Consider the following 17,214-nt stretch of genomic DNA (forward strand, 5'->3'; position numbering starts at 1 on the left):
AAGCTTTCTCCAACTTCCCCCTAGTTTCCCTTTCTAATTTCTGCTAATGGTTGGTTATTGTATGTGCTTTTTGGTTACCCTCACATCACTCTCGGGATGCTCACTTCTTTCTAAGCTATAGGATAAGGTTTCAAAAAGACCAAAGAAATTAAGTTTGGTTGCAGTGATATTTTGTGGCTATTGTGAATCTAATCTCTAGATGTTCCTTGACAGAAAAGAATCTAAAATCTTCACATGATGAAAGTCAACAAGTTTTTGTTACATGATAAAAAAATCTGTGCAAAAATTTGACAAGATGCCAAGGTGAATTAGTGAGTGATTCTGACAAGAACACGTCATTTTGAGTCAGGAAGGACTGCTATGCACCTTCAATACATACCCAAGTAGCTAAATAGGTTTAGAAGCCTTTTTGTCATGTTATTAAGTTGTTCTCAGTGTAAAATATAACTAAATGTAAAATTTCTGAATTGGGAAATAATGAAATTGGAACCATGTCTGCAATTACTTACTTAAAAAGACTTGAATCAGCATGTGGTTCCATTTCAAAACTGGCAAACTTTATCAGTTTCAAATACTCCGGTAGTTCTTCATGCCAGTTGAATGCATGACATAAGAGGATCCTGCCAAAGCTCTTTTAGGCACTGACATTCTAAATGTGCCTTGATCTCTGTTTTTGCACAGACACCATGATCTTGGCTGCAAGTTTTTTTACTCAGGTCTAATTTTGTAGTTGTGAAGGGTTCTAGCACAGGCACAGGAGGTTCAGATTACTGCAAATGATCTTGCAGCTTGTTTAGCAGTAAGTGTTTTTTTAATAGTATTGACTTTGTTCAGAACTGTGTGGCGTTCACAGTGCTTGTCTGTCCACAAAGTCAAATCCCAGGAGTAGTTCATGTCTTGGGCTGGTGAGTCTCAGATCCTCATTTTCAGTGTCTCTTAGCTCAGTGTTTAAACTGTGAGATATTAGATTGTTCTTTAAGATAGGCATATACTTCACTCCTGTTTGGAATATTATTGATATTCATGAACAAATGTAGGAATGACTGGCATCCACAGAATGAAAAAGTGTGACTAAGACCAAATATTTTGCCCACGTGCCTGTTTACTCTTAGGTCTTGTCCCTATTTTTTGGTGGCTCAGTTTAGCATTTAGCTTCTCTACCTGCCAATTCTAGTGTGAAGTAAGGAAATCAATGTAAATCCCCTGTGGTTTAAGTTAAACTATTTGACACAGGGCTGGTATAGAGGTGATGGTGTGGTCATCATCATTTAAGGTCTCTGCTGGGTTGTGTCAAGTAAGAGCACTGTTTCCTGTAATCTGATGTTTATATGACCAGTTATCTTGCAGTTTCCTCCATGAATTGCTCATGGTAGCTTTCTGTTGAATAAAGTAGTCACCAGTGTGCAATCTGGAACCTTCTGTTCAATACCTAACTCTCTTTAAAATGGGGATCAAGGAAGCACTCTGGATGGGGACAGCACCTAATGCCACCCAAAAGGAAATGACAGAAGCAAACCAGTATCTTCACCCTGCCCTGCTCCAGATTTCATTGGTCTGACTCAGGCAGCTCCTACAGTGTATCCACAACCCAGAATCCCCTTTTATCTTAGATGGTCATCCATCCTATTCCATATCAAACTTACAGCTTCAGCTCTTCTCTGTTCTAGGTTGACCAGGTGAAACCTTATTCCCTATTCCTGTCCTTCACTCCTAGATGCTCTCTGGTTACTGGTGTTCTGCCAGAGCAGGTTCCACAAGGGCTCACCCCTACACAAAGTCTTTATCTCTTTACAACTAAGGGGAAACAGGCTGTTGTTGTCACCTTTGCTCTAACAGAAACACATCCAGCCTTTGCAGAACATGCATTTTGGACTCTAATCCTGAAATTGGATTAAGAGAGGTCCACAGCTGGAGAGTTGATTTGAGTCATGGATACAGATAAATGTCTGAATTGGGTGTGACTGATGGTCTCTGTCAGTTTGTGAAGCTCTAGAAGGTGTCAGTTAAGAAGAATAAGACTACAGGACTATTAATAATACTGATTAAATAATTAATAATCGGACTATTCTATCCACATGGAGGTTTCCTCTTTGTCAGTTTAAGTGTGCATAAAAGCTAAGAAGAAAACAGTCTGCTCAAGAAGTAATGATCTCTCTTTATACCTAATGTTTTATAGCTTTTGTACTTTATTTTTGAGTGACATTTTATGTGATTTCTCTGTTTAATGTTCCGTAACTGAGAATCTGTTTAACAAAACTACTTGGCTGCAATCTAATTTCTTGTTTTAAGTATACTTTTAAAAATGGCAAACAGTTTTTAACAGCACATGTTTTCATGAGGAAGGCAGAAGATTGCATATAACAGAAATCACTATTCTGACAGCCTATTTTAACTGAACTACAGTGAACTTTAAAGGGTAAAAATGAGGGACAGGAAACGCACCTTCTTTCAAATCTGAGAAAAAAGACCAATATACAAATATTGCCAATTAAATTTTTCATACTGTACCATGAAGTAGAGTGTGCTTTTATAGATAAGAAAGTGAAAAGTCTTCGTACTGCTTTTATCAGTGTTTGAGTAGTGCCAATCCAGTTTTCTTTCAAGAGTTGGAGGATGTCTTTTGTGTCTTTCGTGTTTTGGGTTGTTTTTGGGGTTTTTTTTGAGGGGGGTGAGGGTTTCATTCTGTGGTGACTTAATTTCCCAAATCAGAACACTAATTTTTTCACTTTCAGATGCCTTCTGTCAGGGATTATAACACTGTTATATTTTAACTGTTAATAATTATTCTAGTATTGACTTTCCCATGCTTCTATAAACTTTTCTTTTCTTTTTTTCTTTAATTTTTAATTTCAGCTGAGTTTTCAACATAAGATTGGTATCCTTTACTGCAAATCAGGCCAAAGCACAGAAGAAGAAATGTATAACAATGAGATGGCAGGACCAGCTTTTGAGGAGTTCCTTGATCTACTGGGCCAGAGAGTACGGCTAAAAGGATTCAGTAAATACAGGGCTCAGCTAGATAATAAAAGTAAGTTATGTTTCAAGCTATGGGAAGAAGGGTAATTATCCAGATGATCTTCTGTAAATTGTTTTGTTTTTTCATGCTCTTGACTTTGGATTTTGAATAATAAGATTATATGGTGAATGAGGAAGATGAAGCATATGGCAAGAGCATGTGTCAAACCTTTTCTGAAAGGTCATTTACTTTTTCTGTGGCATTAGTAGAACTGGAAATCAAAACAATTTATTTGATTAGTTTTCATTTAGTTAAAATCATACTACATACCACATGAGTAATATTTCCCCAGGTACACTTTAATGTCTTATTCTTTCAAAGGCAATAAAAATATATGTAATTCAAAATACGGAGTAATTTCCCTTATTTCAGCTAAGCACACGTGCTTACTTTTACCCAACACACAGAAGCAGTCAAGTTTCCTGGTTTCTCACACATGCATGGTAAGCATGTCATCATTTGTCATGTGATAATTACTAATCTACCTCAGCTCTGTGTTAGTACTGCCATTTCCCCTGGTCTTTCAGTTTCCCTAAGTGCAGTAGTATAAAACATTAATTGTACAAATGGGTTGGATTTTGTAGCAAAATAAGAACTGAACTATTGCTGTTAAAAAAAAAATCCATGATATATTAATACACTTCCTTATTAGCACTGTTTTCAGTGCTCTTAAATTTAACTTAAATTAATTCTTATCTTTATGATGTTTCAGCAGGATTTTGACAGCTGATCATATGAGCTGTGATCTAAAGCTATCTATTTATTCATCTACTTCATTTTAACATAGTGTCAACCTAGAATAAGCACCACATTTATTTCCAATAGCGTTACTGCCTTTTTCCTTAAATCCATGTGTTTTTCTTTAATAATTCAAGCTTTATAGAGAGTATTGCATCCTATTTCAGTACAGAATAATAAAAACATAATTTTGCAAATTAATTTTTAGAAATACAAATTAACATGCTGTGGATGTCAGACTTCTGGAATTAATTGATAAATAGGGATGAAAAATTGAAAGTAATGAGGGGTGTTTGGGTTTTCCTTTTTTTTTTTTTCCCAATCAGAGCATGTCTGGATGTCACCTAGTAAGTTGCACATATGAAAATAAGTGCTGGTCTGTCAGCAAATTCAGTTTCTGTATTTGCTGTGCTTCAATATGAACTTACATTGCTGATCAGCATTGTGTATGTATTAGTCAGTAACATGATTTTGATGTTTTACAAGTCTGTGTGCCATTAACTATATTGTCCTGTCATAGTGTGTTCTCATAGTTTGCAACAGGCAGAATTGAATTAAGAATTCAGAAAGATACAGTCTTTAGCATTATATTAAATGTAAAGTACTGGCTTAAGTATCCCATTTTTGTTATACTTGTTTTTAAATACATATATAAATATACTGTGTGTCATATTTAGACTCAGATAATACATTGTTCTGACTGCCTGCAGGTTCAGAGAAGTGTACTAAGTTAGTCTCTGGGAGCTATATTTTTGGTAGACACAATGTTTCAGTAATAAATCTTGCTTAGTTCTTGTAGGAGTAAAATTTATTAAGTTTTTACATTCTCAAATGCTTGACTAGCTGTGAGTTTTTTCTCTAAAAAGTTTTCTTTTTAAAATTTGTTTCTTTTTAAAAATTGTTCATTTAATATTTGGATAAGTAATTGGTCCATTTCTTATGTAACAGAGAAAGTAGAATGTTGTGAGGGATTGGTTGCCCTGTCTGGCAAATAAGCTCTCACCTCCTGTGTGCTGACCCACCCTCCAGTTCATGAGTCGAGACTGAGAGTTCAATGAGTGAAGGGAAGAAAGGAAAAAAAAAATCCACCCCTAAACAAACCTTCCAAAACAAACAAAAAACTCCAAAACAAACAACAAAAAACCCCCCAAACAACAAAAAAACGTAGCCCACCGCTACATCAGCCAGGCAACAGCAGAGCTGATGCAAAGGCAATTGCTCGCCACCTGCCATTAGCTGACTGCTGCCCAGCCACTCTCTGAGCAGCAGCTACCACGAAAAATCTCTCCCTGCTCCCATTTTCCTGCAGAGCATAACTTGTTCTGTAACAAGTCGTAGGAGATGGGATGGGATGTGTTTCTGGTCAACTGGAAGGGCTGTCCTGGCTGTCCCCTCCCAACGCCTTGGCCACCACAGCACACTTGCCGGGGTAGGATGCCGTGTGGGCACGGTGTGGCCGCAGCTACATCGGGGTGTTACCAACACTGCTTTGATCACACGGAGAACACACATATGGGCTGCTAGGAGGAATTTTAGCTGCATCCAAGCCAGACCCAGTGCAAATGTCTAGAACATGTGGAATATATTAACTGTGAACTCTTTCCTGCCCTTCTTCAGTGGCAGTTTTAGTGGCATCCAGTTCCAAACCCCAGGATAAAGAAGTAAGAAAATTAAATGAAATTTTACCAGATCAATACTATATAATTTGCTTTGTATATGTTTTAAGAGGTATAAATCTACTAGAAATGAGAAAAAAAGTTTTATTGTTGGAACATATTTTCTCTTTCTGTCGCTTCAAAACTGCCTTTCTAAAATGCCATTGAAAGGTTATAGTGGAATTAAATTTTCAGCTAAGATTTTGAAATAGAAGAGTGCAATAAGGTTTCCTTTTTTTAGCAACACTTAAGTAACAAACTTCGGTTAAAATGATGCTTTTTATTTCTTAAGCAACTGTAATCTGCGTTTAATAAATTAATTCAATTATCTTACAGACATATCTGATGCACCCAGTTATTATATGAATGTACTTCTAATTTCATACTCACAAATATTTTTAGATTTAGGGCTAGATAAAGAAGTATATTTATATACTTTTAGATACTTTTAATTGGAGAACTAACGTGGCAAATTGATTTCTTTTTGGAATATAGTTACTATTCAAAACAAATCAGAACTCCAAAACCTTAAACAGTGTGTTAAAGAGTGTGCTGGAGAATATTTATTGCTGTAGATAATATAAAATTATCTTAAAATAAGATAAATAAGTTAAAAAATAAGTGAACATGGAAAAAGAGAATAAAAATCGGTAATTATCTTGGCTCAACAGAGTTCAATAGAGTTAAACCTTAAACTTTTTAAAGGTTCATTGTACGTACTTAAATAGTCTGTACAAATTGAAGAAAAAGAATGAAAAGGATTAATTTATGACTACAGTGTAAAATGCATTTACTGTAAACATCACAAAATGCTAACTATTAATGAACTCTCTACATAAAAGAAAATGTTAATTCATATAATATATTAAATTTATTTTAATAATTTTCAAATATGTATTATGCACATGCATAATTTCTTTTTAAATATCTGATCTGCTACGTGTGTTTTAATGCTAGATATGAATTAGCAAGTTTACTTTTAGTAAAGTATAGGTTTAATCAATTGTCTTTATTAATGTTTAAATAATAAAAATACATGTTATATAAAACTACACTCAAGTAACTATGTTTTTTGGTTTTTTGTGATATGCCAATATATTTAAAATTAGGCTTTTTAGGTCTCAGAGACAGTAAACTCTTTGGCTTTTTTTTCTGCAGGACCCCTCTATGTCATAATACAAAAATAAATATTAGATTTTTAACTGATGGAAACTGGTTTTCTTCAACTGTAAAAAATATCTAAGTTGCTTAAATAGATTTAAATCACAGCATGCAGAGTGGTATCCTAAAAAGTAGTACAAATGTTCTAATTTACTGACCATCTTGCGATTAAATTAATTTTCAGCTGATTCAACAGGAACTCATTCCCTCTATACTACCTATAAAGATTATGAATTAATGTTTCATGTATCAACAATGCTTCCATACATGCCCAGTAACAGGCAACAGGTATGTTTTTTGAGCTTTTCCTCGTAATTTTACATTGTGTTTGACATTGAGTGTTGGGATTTTGTAATAGTATTGGTTGAAAACTGAATTGTTTTAAAAGAAGCATGACTCAATTATATTTTTCTTGAAATATTGTAAGACATTAGAAATCTTGTAGGATTTTTTCTCTTTTTAATTCAGGAACTTATCCCATATACTCTATTCCATTATATTATTAAAAGGCAATATTGCCTCTGGTGAATGAGTTATTTTCTGTTTGGACTGAAGTCGCATCTTATGTATGTTTTAAACATTGAATGGAATGAATCTTGAAAATAGTCTTATGATTAAAATATGCACGTAGTAAAATTTTTAAAACTATTCCGCTTAATCCTTGTATTACAGATCTTGAGATGTTTATTAATGTGTGGACTTATTAAGAATTTTAAACTCTGTCCTTCAAGGTGTCTGTGAAAGGAGAAAATCACAGTGTATTTTTCTTATTTCTAGAGAATTCCCTTTGCTTATATAATAATTCAGAATATCTTCAAAGCATTAAGGATGGCTAAAAACCAGCACAGCATCCAAAGTATGCAGTGCACCAGTAAGGTTACTCTGTCTTGCCTGTCTAAGATATTCCTTGTGACTTAATTAAAACACACAAGCACATTTGGTATAATATATCAGTATTAATGCTTAAAAGAAAAGCACTAGAATTGCTCATAGATCAGACTGATGGTAGTTTGTAACTTCCTGTGCTACTACTCTGTGTTCTTCCAGGTATGCAGAAGTAAGTGTTGCTTTGATCATTTAGTTAGTTTTGGGATATTCTTGCCTTGCCATGCAAGTTGCAATCATTTCAGCCATTGTGGAAGGTTGGCATGAAATAAGGATGCTATCTTGCTTTGGTTTTCAACAGCACACAAAAGATGCTTGCTGATTGATTGTTGAACCATATGGGAATTGTATCTTTCATGCCTGTCCTTTCAATAGGTCTTGGGTAAGCAGAAAGTGATGTGTCAAGGCAGCAAGAGAAAGATAAAGTAAAAGTACTGAAATTCTTCAGAAGGGATAAATAAAAATAACAATGGAAAAAAGTATATCATGTTATGTGTTTTAAATAATCATAGAGCTCTGAACAGTTTGAAAAGCTGTTTCAAGTGAACAGTTAAGACATAACACTTAGTATTTAGATGTGGTTTAAAGAAACTAAAAATTAGGAATCAAAAGACAAACTTTTCACCATATGAATAACATGAAGTTTAGATGACTCACTTCCTAAATGTGTGGCTTTCAGGAGACAGAATGTTCACCTACATCAGACACTCAAGTGTGACATAGCTAGTAATCAAGGGATTGGATCTTGATCACTGATTTCAGATTGTTCTGCTTCTCTAAACTTTCAGTTGCATCTTATTACAAAAACAGGATTAATTTAGTAACTAGGAGTTGTTCTGTCTGCTATCAGTCTAACAGTCTTTGACTGGAAATACATGTAAATAGGGAAAACTGTACCCTATTAAGACGATATAGTACACTGAATGAGCTTGCCTTAAAAGAATAAAATTAATATTTTCATAGCAAATCACAGGCACTGACAGTAAATATGGCCTTACTTGGAGTTTATTACTTCTGTTGTCTTTCATGAATTTTCCTTGTTTGTGAGAGCAGGATATCCTCTTGCCATGATCCACTTATTTTCATTAGTTTTTTGCTGTTTGTCTGTCAACTTCACTGCTGTGTTGCTCAGCCACCCCCTTTTACTGTCCTTTCACTTCTTCCTGTGCCTTCTTTTCATTCTTTTAATTTCCTTATGTGTCTTTTATAGTCAGGTGCTGATTCTTGTGTACAGCAAAATCTTTCAATTTTAACTCCATGGTTTTCCCTAGCAACAAGCACTGCTTTCCACAGTGTTTTAGTAAGCTCTCATCATTGTCCCTCTAAAAGGTTCAATATTTAGCAGAAGCACTATGTTGTTATTCATGGGATCAAAATAATGTGGCAGTTTTCCAAGTCCATGCAGTATGCCACATTATTTTTCAGGTGATGAGATCTATCAGTGTTTGCGCAGCATGTACACTGTCTTAATGAAATGTGACAAGTGCACCCAAATTACTAGAATTTAGCCAGCCTTAATGTGCAAAACAGATATATATATATAACAGTCTATAATAACTGTTTATTTTTTTTCTCTCTTACTGTTTAGTTCCAAAATACATAATGAAGTCTCTTCAGGGTTTGGCTCACTGCATACCCAAGTAAGGGGAAGTTAGAGACCACGGTAAATTTCCTGTTAGGTTACGTTAGGAATGAAGCCCCCCATTCAGCAGTGATTTTCTGCTAGCATATTATGTATGTACTGGCTGAGGTTGTTGCATCCTTTCCCTATGTCCCTTGTTCGGTAATGACTGGGCAAGGTATTCAGTCACTCCTCACAGTCTACGACGGTGACCTTCAGTGAGCAAGCACTGAGCATTGCTTGTGTTCCAAATACCTGTGAGCCAAAAATAGGCCGCACCAGAACTGTTTGTTGCTTCTTCCAGGATATAACTACGCCCTGCTTGGTCCCTGATCAGGACATCCCTCTAGTTTTAGAACCAGCAGGAGATCCAAAGAGCAAGGTAATTTTTGTTTTGGCTGCAACATAGGCTGGGAACTTTCAAGTCAGCTGCTCCTTCCCTAGGATGGAGAAGACAACCAGCCCTGGTGTGGCCAGTTCCTTTTCCTTTACTGGCCTTTTCTTTAAAGCAGTTCAAGGCTTTCCCCTTTAAACTTTACCTTTGCAATGTCCCTTTCCAAATCATTCCCTTGCAAGTTTCCCATTCACACATTTGCAGTCTGCTTGTGTACACGTGGTCAGACCTGATTGATATAAATCTGTTCAAATAATCGTTTTCACCTGTTTTTTATGAAAACATAAAAATGAAACAGATATGCAAATAAACAAATAATGAAATAAGCTTGTTGCATTTAACCTACTGTTCAAATAGTTGGGTCACACCTGTGGTTATACCAAACTCAGTTGATCAGATCTGTTGAAAGAGCTTTTGCCACTCATTTCTAGTTTTGGTATTGACTAAAAACACAAATTAAAAATAAAACTTTTGAAACCACTTATTTTAGAAATGCACTAAAATAAGTTTGGAGTTTTTCTTATTTGACTCTTGACACTTCATCATTTTATTGAAAAAAGAGTATATCTCACTGCTATTTCAACAAGCATTCCTTGTTGTTTTGCAGTTTGACAAAAGCAATTAATCCTACAGAAGTGAGTAGGTTTTTAAGGCTGGGCACAAGCTGTTAAAATGCTAAGTTTTAAGACAGTTTTTTTCCTTCAGAGATGCATATCTGAAAATTAAGAATTGAGTCACTAAAATCTGAGAATTAGTATGGTATCTATCATTTGGTGCAAATAATTTTAATCTAATAGATTCTGCTTTTCTAACATATCTTCCTGACTGGACTCACCTTTGTGTGTCTTATATTCTTACGTAACATGTCACTGATTTCCTTTTGGCTACCTATCATGCTTTATTAGGTTTATTTTCAAGTTCTAACATGACAATGATGCCTCCTTAGTGCAAGTAATTCTCTGTAATCTCTGCACCCAGTTGAGAATTCCTATTGTGCTCAACATTGGCATGAGATTCTTTAGAGTATGTTAGAAAGGCAGATTAAAAAAAATAATTGCAACATTCAAAAAACCCCAAACCTAAGCAGACCTCAAAATGGGAGAGGAAGGGGAAACTGAGAACCTGAAAAGAACACGTAAACGTACTAGGAGGTAAAAGTTGGGAGAAAAATCTAGGTTATAGAATGGAAACTAGAAAAGGGTTTCTTTTAGATCATTTTGCTGAGTTCCGGTTTCCTTCAATTCCTTTTTCATTTTCAGTATGCTATCCTTATCTCACATTTCCCAGAGAGGTATGTGTTCCCTCCTTCTTTTCCATTCAGTACTTTATTCTTTTCCTGTTCCTTTATCCTATCCAGAGCACTTCTTTCCATGTTCCAGATCACCCCAGTTTAATTCTCCCCCCTTTAGAAATTCTTTGCATTATGATCCTCTGTGCACAGCCACAACTGTGCTTTGCCTTTTGCATTGTGTTGAAGTTGACTGACCACTGATGCATGACAACTATTTTTAAGTGTTACACTGGTTTTATTTTAAATTGAAGAAGTCACTAAGATCTCTACAGTCTTGGTAAGGTTCTTAAAAATAACCTGTGTTCCTATTTGTATTTTTATGCCTTGTAGAGGTTTCCACTCTTGAAAAATATCTTAGGGATAAGATATGGGAACTGCCATACTTTTAAAAAGTCTTTGTTAGTAAAATTTCAAATATTTCTAAAACTTGCCTCCAATTAAGTGAATGCTGTTCTTGCTTATGCTACGTATGGTGGCAAGCAGAACCTCCTAAAGGGGTCTACAGAAGCAGAAAATTGTCTTGAAAACCATGATTGTCTTGAAAAATAAATACACCTTTAAAGAGGATTGCATTCTCATTTTTATAATTTACTCTGTGGAAATGTATAGGTATGAACCACTGTGGCAAGAACAAGTAATTGGGCACTTAGTGGTATAACAAGGGCAGAAATTAATCACCTTGTACTTCGTAATTGGAAGTTTGCTTACAAATTTAACTGAGTTGTAAATTCCAGCTTGTGAGATAGTAATAACTTCTAAGCATTAACTTGTGCTGCCCTACTATGATCTAATTGTATGGCTCACTAGATGAGCAAATTAAAGTATACCTGACAGACTTAGTTCTGTGATCGGTTCCTTGTAGTGTGCTTCTGTAGGCAGCAGTCTGTGTACCTTAAATGGCTCAAATAACCAGTTATTTTCATTTTAGTCTTAAAAACCTGAAAACTTGACTGAGCCACATGACTTAACCAAATACTGTTTTTTGTTCCTGTGTCTTTTATCAAGTTTCATAAGAGGTCTTATTTCTTTATCTGTGTTTGGGGTTTTGATTATGTTTAAAATAATAGTACTATTATTAAAATAATACTTAGTGCTTAAAAACTGTGGCTATGGCCCTTCCGACTACCTTCAGAATGTCATCCTTTATGTTAAGGACTATAATGAAACATACTTTTGGGTTCTAGGCTTTAGCATGTGCAGCTTTGCTTTTTATTGCTGGTAGCTGAAATACTAACTTTTAGTGGAACTGGAAAAATGCAATAAAATACTCTGATTAGAAAGGTTCTGTTTTGTGAAATCGCCTTGATAGAGAAATTTTTACTTGCTGTAACGTTTTCAAGTAAATTTATTCTTAAATCCTTTTTGGTTACGCATGAGCCAAGGTACAGCTTTATGTGTCTTTATGCTATTAGTTGACAAGGCAAGATATTTGGCAGACTTTGGGTGAATATTTTAAATGTACCTGCACCTGGTAGACTGCTTTTTTTATTTGTTAATACAAAAAATTTGAAAGTTACAGTATTCTTCCATGAGGAAAGGGAGCATCATTTTACTGTGTCATTTTGTTGGTTTTTTTGGGAAGAGTAGTAGTCCCTTATTAGTGGATATGTGTTGCAATTTTTACTAAATTTTTGCTTAGAACAATGATTTTGGTATTTTAAAATAGTCCTTAAATATATTTTGATTATAAAAGCTACTAAGTAAAAGGACAAATTATTAATTAAGTAGCTGTTTTTTCTCTGTGAGTCTTGGTTCTGTTCCTCGAATATACAGTTGTTAATATTTCTGATGGATGCTCATGATAATATATTTTTTTAATTAAATTAAATCATAATATTAAGGACACTATTTAATAGTATTATGACATGAAAAGAAAGTTTTATTGAAACATAGATGCAATATTATATTTTAATATCATTAAAATAAATAATTAATAACTTAAAAAATATTAATAAATTAATAAATTATCAATATTTTTATAATTATTGCACTGTAAAGAGGGGACAGATGTACAGTTTTCTGGATAGTGAGAAATGTCAAGTGATGCAACACTTTTTTATTACTGAAGTGATGCATTATTAAGAATAAGAGAAATACATTTTTCTCATTGAATAAAATAAAAATGAGCAGAAACTATGGAGAACTAGTGGGAAAATTCACTAGTATTCTTGTGAACTTAGTCCAATTTCCTTTCCCTGTATTTTTGCAGTTCTGGTATCCTTTACGTGTCATTATCCACGATGCATTAAAAGTTATTTCTGAAAAATTATACTGTATTTGTATTGGTTTGGATGTTTGTTTGCTTTTTTCCTAAGATGATTAATTTGTGATTTTTAATTTTTTTTTTTAATAACTAATTTTTCAATGCATGTTTCTTGTCTAGCTGCTAAGGAAAAGGCATATAGGAAACGACATAGTTACCATTGTCTTCCAAGAGCCAGGAGCACTTCCTTTTACTCCAAAAAATATTCGTTCCCACTTTCAACATGTATTTGTCATTGTCAAAGTGCATAATCCTTGCACTGAAAATGTGTGTTATAGGTGAGTAGAGCCTATTTAAGTTTAACAAACTATTTAAGTTTGTTACTAAGACTGCAATGCCACTGTGTTTTCTAGATGTTTTGTATTTCTTTTAGATATTATGTGCTCAATTTTAAAATTCCTTCTGCACTTGCTATGAGTTTGAATCCCCAGTGTCTCCCTTGAGCACATCTAGTGTTAAGGACCACAGTTTGTAGACTCAAAGGGGTGTGTGCAGAGCTCCGTGTTGCTGACTTATGGCTACAAAATGGGGATAAAACAAATTAGTGAAAATCAGATCTGCAGACTCACCAATAGAAATTAATTTAGAAAGTGTAGTCCACGTTTCCATTTTGTTTTTTGGTTTTTTTTTTTTTTTTAAAAGTGATTTAAAGTATTTCAGAGGGTCCTTTAACATGTATGAATCCTCGAGTATGACAGTATGACACCAGGGTGAGTCATAGCCTTTCAGCACATGAGCAAGGACTTTTGGAGAATGGAAAAAAATCATAAATTTCAGATGATTTTAATTCTCACATTTAAGTCACTGCATCATGAATTTTAGCAAGGTAACCAAGGTGGAAACACATTTGTGAATTGATTGGTAATTATGCAAATAATGATAAAGACATGGAGCATAATTACACAGGTTTATTTATAAATGTTATCTATTCATTGTTTAGAATGAAATTAAATACATCATGGGGGTGGGTCATATTACTGTCATTTAGCTGTCTACGAGAACTTAAAGTATCTTTTAGGACTTGATTTTATTTCAGTAACTGTTTTGTGTTGATTAATACATGACATCTCCTAAGGTATATTTTTCTTACTATTAAACTCTATCTGTCATTCCAAATTTTACTGTATTTCAGTCAAACAAATAGTACTTGTATGTACTGTGTAGAGTATTTTAAAATTTTTCATTTGAAATATATTATGTATGTATCAATCAGAGGTGTAATTGTATCAGTTAGGAAATATTCCTGTTTTTCTTTTTATATTTTGCTGCCAACTGTCTAGAACAAGAATTGTGTTTTCCAATTTTATGAGCATAGAGTAGGCAGCTTAAACAGGAGAATGCACCATTATAGTCACATTTGACACCAATATTTTTTCATCAAATTCACACTCCATTGTAGAAGATGATTTGAAGATAAAAATTAATTCTGTCTCTATTTTTATATTTCATAGTTTTAAGATGATGCAACTGAGTGACAGCTGAAAATGACAGATTTACATAAAAATAATTTAAAAAAATACTTTTCTCATTTCTTGCATTAATTTTAATGTTTTAGTAAGTTACTTCCATAATGTCCTTTATATATTTAAAAGAAGAAAGCCATTCTAAAACACACAACCCAATCAGTTTTCTTTGATGTGTCTGAAATATCTGCAAATTGGCATGTCAAAGCTGTACTTAATTGTGTAAATGGATTGCAGAGATTACAGTTCTGTTTATTATCTGATTTTATTTTTTTTTGGAGAATTAATAATTTTTTGTTGGGTTTTTTTTTTCTATTTCCAGTGTCGGTGTTTCACGATCAAAAGATGTTCCTTCATTTGGTCCACCCATTCCCAAAGGAGTAACTTTCCCCAAGTCTGCAGTCTTCAGGGACTTCCTTTTAGCCAAAGTCATTAATGCTGAAAATGCAGCACATAAGTCAGAAAAATTTCGAGCCATGGCCACAAGGACACGTCAAGAATACTTGAAAGATCTGGCAGAAAACTTTGTTACCACAGCTACAGTGGATACTTCAGCCAAGTTCAGCTTTATTACTTTGGGGGCAAAAAAGAAGGAAAAAGTGAAGCCAAGGAAAGATGCACATCTATTCAGCGTTGGAGCAATTATGTGGAATGTGATTGCCCGAGATTTTGGCCAGTCTGCTGACATTGAATGTCTCCTTGGAATCTCCAATGAGTTTATCATGTTGATTGAAAAGGAATCAAAAAATGTTGTGTTTAACTGCTCCTGCAGAGATGTTATTGGATGGACATCTGGATTAATGAGTATCAAAATATTTTATGAAAGAGGAGAATGTATTCTTCTGTCTGCAGCAGATAATTGTACTGAAGACATCAGAGAAATTGTTCAGAGACTTGAAGTAAGTACAGTTTCAGAGCTGGAGTTCCAGGTTTTTTTATGAACAATTATTTGTCTACATCTCCTTTGAGATATAATTAAAAATGGTCTGTATTTATAGTTCAGGAGTGTTTTTGGTCTTCAGAGAGCATTACAAATAGTAATCTTCACAACAGCATGTGAGATAAATGTTATCAACCTGTTTTTCAGGGGTAAGGTTTCAGATACTATTCATCTGATTACTTGCTCAAGGCCCTGGATGGTTCCAGTGTTGAAATCAGGACTGAAAAGCTTTTGCCACCTCTTGCTATAGCCTTTTCTCAAATCATACCCTTGTAGTAGAAATATCATTAATGAAAAAATATATGGAATCTTAATGTGTAAAATATACTTAAGACTTTTTTTTAATAATCCCTGAGAATATTAGCGGAAAAATTTATGTAAGCAGTTCTGCTAATTTGTTCCTCTGTACTGAGAAAGTGCAGGAAGTAAAGAAATGTACACCAACTAATGCCAGTTTTAACAGTTGACTGGATATCAAGTTTTTCAGACACTTGACTGTGTCAGTACTGCTGTTCTGTAACTATTTCAGTCAGTCCAGATGAAATGACAGTAACTCCAAGGTGTAAAAGCTGCTGATGCATCTCGTGGTTGCACTTCACTCTTTGATCATAATTTAAGTTATTTAGATGGTCTTAGGGCTTTCTTCTATTAGAAGGCTTGGCACTGAAAAGAAATCAGTTTGCTTACAGTTTTCACACTGGAACAGCTGGAATGCAGCTGATGATTTAGGGCTTCTCTAGTACTGTAGTCTCATTTAGCATGGCTCAATATCATCCACTAAATAATAGCTTTCTTGCAAAGTACAATTACTATTTCAAGAGTTGAATGTCTTTAAACTCTTTATGCCCATGATTATCCTTTTCAACTGAGGTCTTCAGTTTCACTTTTCTTAGACAGATGTTTCCCTTCTAGAAAATAGTGCTCCCATTAGGTCTTGTTAACTGATCAATATAAATTTCTTAAGACAAATGAAAAACAAGATTTAAAGTTCTAGTGAAAACTTCTACTGTCATCAGTGACAATTTTTTTTGCTATTTTTCACTTATTTGGTTTTCCAAAACTTGGAAATAATCCATGTTGCTGAAGACAGATCTTTAAGATTTGATAATTAAAAACACAGAATGAAATGTTTATCTACACTTACTTTGCTACTTCCTCTTTATTATGGCGAGATTTGGGGTTAAATAATGACAAATTGGTTTTAAGCCTCAAATTTAGCATCAGTTATTACTAAGGTTACCTGAATATTAACTTCAAGTATCTATTCCAGTGAACTCTGCCTTTTCTTTCCCTGCTACCTATCCAACTTTCATGCTAATTAAAAGAGTTAACTGTCATTACTTGTTTTAAAACATTTTTTGTCCCTGTTTCTTGTCTCATCTTTTTTCTCATTTTCCCCTGCTTCTTCCTCTCTTTTGAAAGCTGCATATTGATGTTATTTCCTGGTTGTTTTATAACACTGAATGCTTTCTACAGTCCTTGCATACATTTGGTACAGAACCATTAGAACCACTAAAAAATATTTAAAACTGATGCCACACTTTCTGTGCATACCTTAAAAACCTTTCAAGTGGCTCAGAACACAGCTAAGGTTAACAGCCATATGTGCCAGCAGATGCTAAACATGAAAGCTCAAACTGTGATGTAATATCAATCTTCAGTGACCAGATGATTAACCCTTTTTCAGTCATGAGTTAAAGCATTTCGTAAAACCACTGAGTAGAACATTGCAATTACTAAATGAGCTTGTTAAAGGAATAACTAGACTTTATTGGCTGGATTTAAAT

At 34.2% G+C, this 17,214-nt stretch overlaps 1 protein-coding gene across 3 annotated transcripts in view; it reads left to right on the forward strand.

Moving 5' to 3' along the window:
- Positions 1–17,214, forward strand: part of SIPA1L2 (signal induced proliferation associated 1 like 2) — a 127,299-nt gene that overhangs the window by 65,160 nt on the left and 44,925 nt on the right. For all 3 annotated transcript variants that reach the window (XM_058836085.1, XM_058836086.1, XM_058836087.1), the window contains exons 6-9: positions 2,854–3,028; positions 6,755–6,858; positions 13,145–13,302; positions 14,810–15,386. In XM_058836085.1, the coding sequence (XP_058692068.1) occupies positions 2,854–3,028; positions 6,755–6,858; positions 13,145–13,302; positions 14,810–15,386 (1,014 nt within the window). The remainder of the gene's footprint in view (positions 1–2,853; positions 3,029–6,754; positions 6,859–13,144; positions 13,303–14,809; positions 15,387–17,214) is intronic.

This window comes from Poecile atricapillus, chromosome 3, assembly GCF_030490865.1.
Source record: "Poecile atricapillus isolate bPoeAtr1 chromosome 3, bPoeAtr1.hap1, whole genome shotgun sequence".
In the NCBI taxonomy this organism is placed as follows: Eukaryota; Metazoa; Chordata; class Aves; order Passeriformes; family Paridae; genus Poecile; species Poecile atricapillus.